Source organism: Malania oleifera, chromosome 11 (assembly GCF_029873635.1).
Source record: "Malania oleifera isolate guangnan ecotype guangnan chromosome 11, ASM2987363v1, whole genome shotgun sequence".
Classification (NCBI taxonomy): Eukaryota; Viridiplantae; Streptophyta; class Magnoliopsida; order Santalales; family Ximeniaceae; genus Malania; species Malania oleifera.
This window is the reverse complement of record NC_080427.1, coordinates 78,493,450-78,497,381: the sequence shown is the minus strand read 5'-3', so window position 1 is coordinate 78,497,381 and position 3,932 is coordinate 78,493,450. Positions and strand designations below refer to the sequence as shown.

The 3,932-nt window shown below is 40.3% G+C and overlaps 1 protein-coding gene across 1 annotated transcript; it reads left to right on the top strand.

The window, feature by feature from the left end:
- Window positions 1-2,489: 2,489 nt before the first annotated feature.
- On the top strand, window positions 2,490-3,125 carry LOC131167595 (uncharacterized). Its single transcript, XM_058126391.1, has 2 exons — window positions 2,490-2,732; window positions 2,886-3,125. The coding sequence occupies exons 1-2, from the start codon at window positions 2,490-2,492 to the stop codon at window positions 3,123-3,125; spliced, it is 483 nt and encodes a 160-aa protein (XP_057982374.1).
- Window positions 3,126-3,932: the final 807 nt, after the last annotated feature.

Genomic DNA, 3,932 nt, shown 5'->3' with positions numbered 1-3,932 from the left:
GGAATGTAGGGAATGGGTAGAGTAGGTCGAGGGTTGTCTTGTAGCTATACAGGGATTCATTGGCGATGTAGAGACCCAAAGAATTATAGTAATTAAATAATTAAAAGAAGGAGAAAAAAAGGGAATTTCAAAAAGAGTATTCAGCAGGGTCTCATCGACGAACGCAAAGTGTTCATCGATGAACAGGCTTCTTGGGCTTGTCGACGTGGACACGTGCCTCGTCGACAAGAATTTACCGAGAGGGTTGTTTCCAGGGCCTGTAATTCGTCGACGAGGGTTAAGTGTTCATCGACGAATCTCTTCTTGGACTTGTTGATGAGGTGACGTGTATAAATATGCTTAACTCAAGTTTTCAGCAAATTTTTCATGCAACATTTCTCTCTTTCTCTCTCTAAAATCGTCCTCCCTACCTTCTCTTTAGATTTTTGGCTTCGTTCTTCGCCAGTTCGACAATCGGAAGCTGCCACGTTACTCTTGGGAAGATTCTTTTCAAGTCTGCCAGAGTAGATCGTTGGTTAGGCCAACTTGGACACTATCCCAAAATTTGGGTAAGTTTGATATTTTAAGTTTTATAAAGTATTTGGTATTTTTGGACTGAGGAAAGTGTAGTAGATGGAATAATACTGAAATTTTATTGGGGAAAATATAAATTTCAGGGTGTCGAGCTGGGAACACCACGGGTGTAGATTTGGGTTTAATTGCGAGCTCTCAGTAAGTCAGGTAAGGGGATAGATTAAGTCAGCATTTTTCATGAAATTATTTATTATAATACAACATTTATTTTTAGAAAAATATGTATGTTATAGAATTATGTTTAGGAATACTGTTATTGAACAGGGTAATGGTTTGAACACATTTAATAAGAAAATATGATTTTAGAACAAATTATAAGTTTAGAAGGTTACTTACATTTGTGTGGCACGAGTATAATATTTTCATGAAAATTATGTTATATTAAAATATTATGATTTTTCTAGGATAAGCATGTTATAATAATGTTCAAGAAAACCATAAAAATAGTACAAAAACTATGGTTTTAGAATATTATGTTAAACAGTGCAAGAATTTCATGTTTATTATGTTATGAATTATGCCAACATAGATACTGTGATTTTTACAATATGAATTATGCCAATGTGAATGCCGTGATTTTTATGTTATGATTTATGCCAGCATAGACGTCGTGATTATGTATGATATCTAAGAAATCATGAGATATGATTATGTCAAATATTACTCTGAAATACGAAACAACTATGTTTTAATAATATGAAGTGTATTATATGTTATCAGAACTCGGATGACTTAGTTTAGTTTTATGAAGTACGGTACCATAGGTATATGTTCATGATTATGTTTATGTTAGTGCTACCACACATCTCAAATAGAGTGTGGGAGATGGCAGTCAATGTGGCTTTATGGGAGTGTTGTAGTTCCCTTGGTAGTTCGGTATAGGTGGAACAAGCCCATCGTGCTTACCCACCTATATTTGACTTAGCATGGTCGGTCATCCATTGCTAGGTCCCGCCTACAGGTCGCAAAACCCTGTCATGTGGGGGGGTAAGACATGATAACAACTAGCTATCTATCCCGGGTAATAGTTTAGTCTGGTATGGTTATATAAGATGATTTTTTGCATAGTAGTTCAATATGTTAAATTATGTTATGACGAAACATGTTTTATTCAAAAATGATACAAACAATTTTTACTAGATATGATTATGTACTGTTTATATGTATAACACGAAAATACTCATGTTGTCATACACTGATATTACTTTATCTCCTTTACTGATAGGTGTCTAACCCCAGCATTACAAACATTTCAAGAAATCCAGGTAGGAGGGCGGATAGAGCTTCGTAGCAGTAGAAGTTGACCGGGCTACCCTGTCAGTAGAATAAGTGATTGAGCTAGGGTTAGATGGGTTTTTGGATTGAGACCCTAGGATACTTTTTGGTATTTTTGTGCATGATTGTATATATATGACAGATTCAGTAGAACTCTGGTATTTTGTTTGGTGTTGGATGGTATGTATGTAATTTATGTTTTCCACTGCTTAGGTATCAGAGATGTACGACAGGTTTATCCTTGGCACTTGTGGGCCTAAGTTGATTATGATTAGTCCAATTTTAAGCAAGTTATCAAGGTTATTATGAATGTTGTATGTGGGAAAAAATAATAGGGAAAAATAGGTAGGTCGTTATAGACGATGTTTTGTGTTTTTCATGGAATGACGATTTCAGTAAAACCACGGCAAACCATTAATGGTTTCGTGTTTGTGCAGTGGGGTAGACCTAGAGCCAAGAGTTTAGAAGTTAACATGATTATTCTGCAATGATTGTGTCAATTGTGATATGATAGAGGAATGCTAATCTATTCCTATCCTATTTTCAGAATGAAGCCCAAGGATACCAACTTGTATAGTAGCTCATAGGGGACTTCAAGTGATGGGTCACCTCCTGTGCCTCGGTGTTTGACCAAGCAGGTTATGCGAGAGATTAGGCGAAGCATTGGGGGATGGGAGCGTCCACCTACGGCTGCGAGTTGCACCATTGAGAAGTTCACCCGTATGCATCCTCCGATGTTTACTAGAGAATTCAACCCAATTGTGGCGGAGAACTGGGTGCAGAAGATAGAAAAGATACTAAAAGTTCTATACTACACCGATGAGCGGAAAGTTCTCTATGCTACGTTTCAGCTGGCAGGAGAGGCTAAGAGATGGTGGACGGCGGTGAGTTTGCTGGAGGAGTAGAGGACCGACCCATCAGGGATGACGTAGGGCCGTTTTAAGGAGGTATTCTTTGAAAGGTACTTCCCGGCTTCCATCCGTGATGCAAAGGCAGAGGAATTCTCGAGTTTGACCTAGGGGACCCTGATGGTGCAGAGATACCCAGCTAGATATATTAAGCTATCTCGTTTTGCGTTATGTCTGATATTGAACGAGTACGAGAAGACTCGGAGGTTCAAGAAGGGTCTAAGCAAGGATATTCGTAGGCTGGTGGGAATGCTGCAAATTCGGGAGTTCCCTGTTCTAGTGGATAAAGCCGTAGTGGTTGAGGCTAGTCTCCAGAAGGATGAGGTGGTGCAGGAACAGAAGAAGAGGCCAGCGCCTTCTGGTTCTTAGACTGGTTCTCACCAGGGGCAGCGGAAGAAGAGGAACTATGGTACGAGAAATTACCCGGATGCGGAACCGCGGGATCCATGGGGGGATCCATCCCGCGTGCGATCGTTTGTGGGTGATTGTTACCTATGTGGCAAACCGGGCAACAAGACCCGAGACTGTCATACGCAGATGGATGATATGCTTACACCGAGTTAGAATTGGGGAAAGAATCAGGTGCCCTGGGGAAACTTTTAGGGAAACATAGTTCAGGCGAGAGTGTACTTGCTTACTCCAGTTGATGCAGAGCACGATGGCAACGTGGTGACAAGTACCATGTTATTGTTTTCAAATAATGATGTTATCTTATTTGATTAAGGAGCAACCCACTCCTTTATATCTGAAAACTTTGTGAAACTGTGTGGGGTTGAAACCCATGTGATGGATGAGGGGTTGTCTGTGGCTACACCGTCTGTGAGTGTGGTGATCTGTAGGAAGATGTTAGGGAACTGTCAAGTGGTAATTCAGGGAAGGTCACTATAGGTGAATTTGGTAGTATATAATACGTTCGGGTTTGATGTCATACTGGGGATGGATTGGTTATCCTCCAGTTTTGTTGTGATTGACTGTCGTAGGAAAGTGGCGGTGTTCAGACCTTTTGGGAAACAAGAGTACGAGTTCGTAGGATTATGTGTGCGTTCGACGCCACATATTTTGTCGGCAATACAGGCGAGAAGGTCACTCTTGGACAGGTGTCAAGGGTACCTAGCTTGTGTGAAGGAACCACCTCGGGATGATTTGAAGCTCAAAGATATCCGAGTGGTTAACGAA

Bases quoted from the DNA above. Each gene is read 5' to 3' on its own strand.
- LOC131167595 (XM_058126391.1), top strand. From the start codon at position 2,490: ATGCGAGAGATTAGGCGAAGCATTGGGGGATGGGAGCGTCCACCTACG. The intron at 2,733-2,885 runs GTGAGTTTGCTG...CTGATGGTGCAG, and splicing joins CTAAGAGATGGTGGACGGCG to AGATACCCAGCTAGATATAT.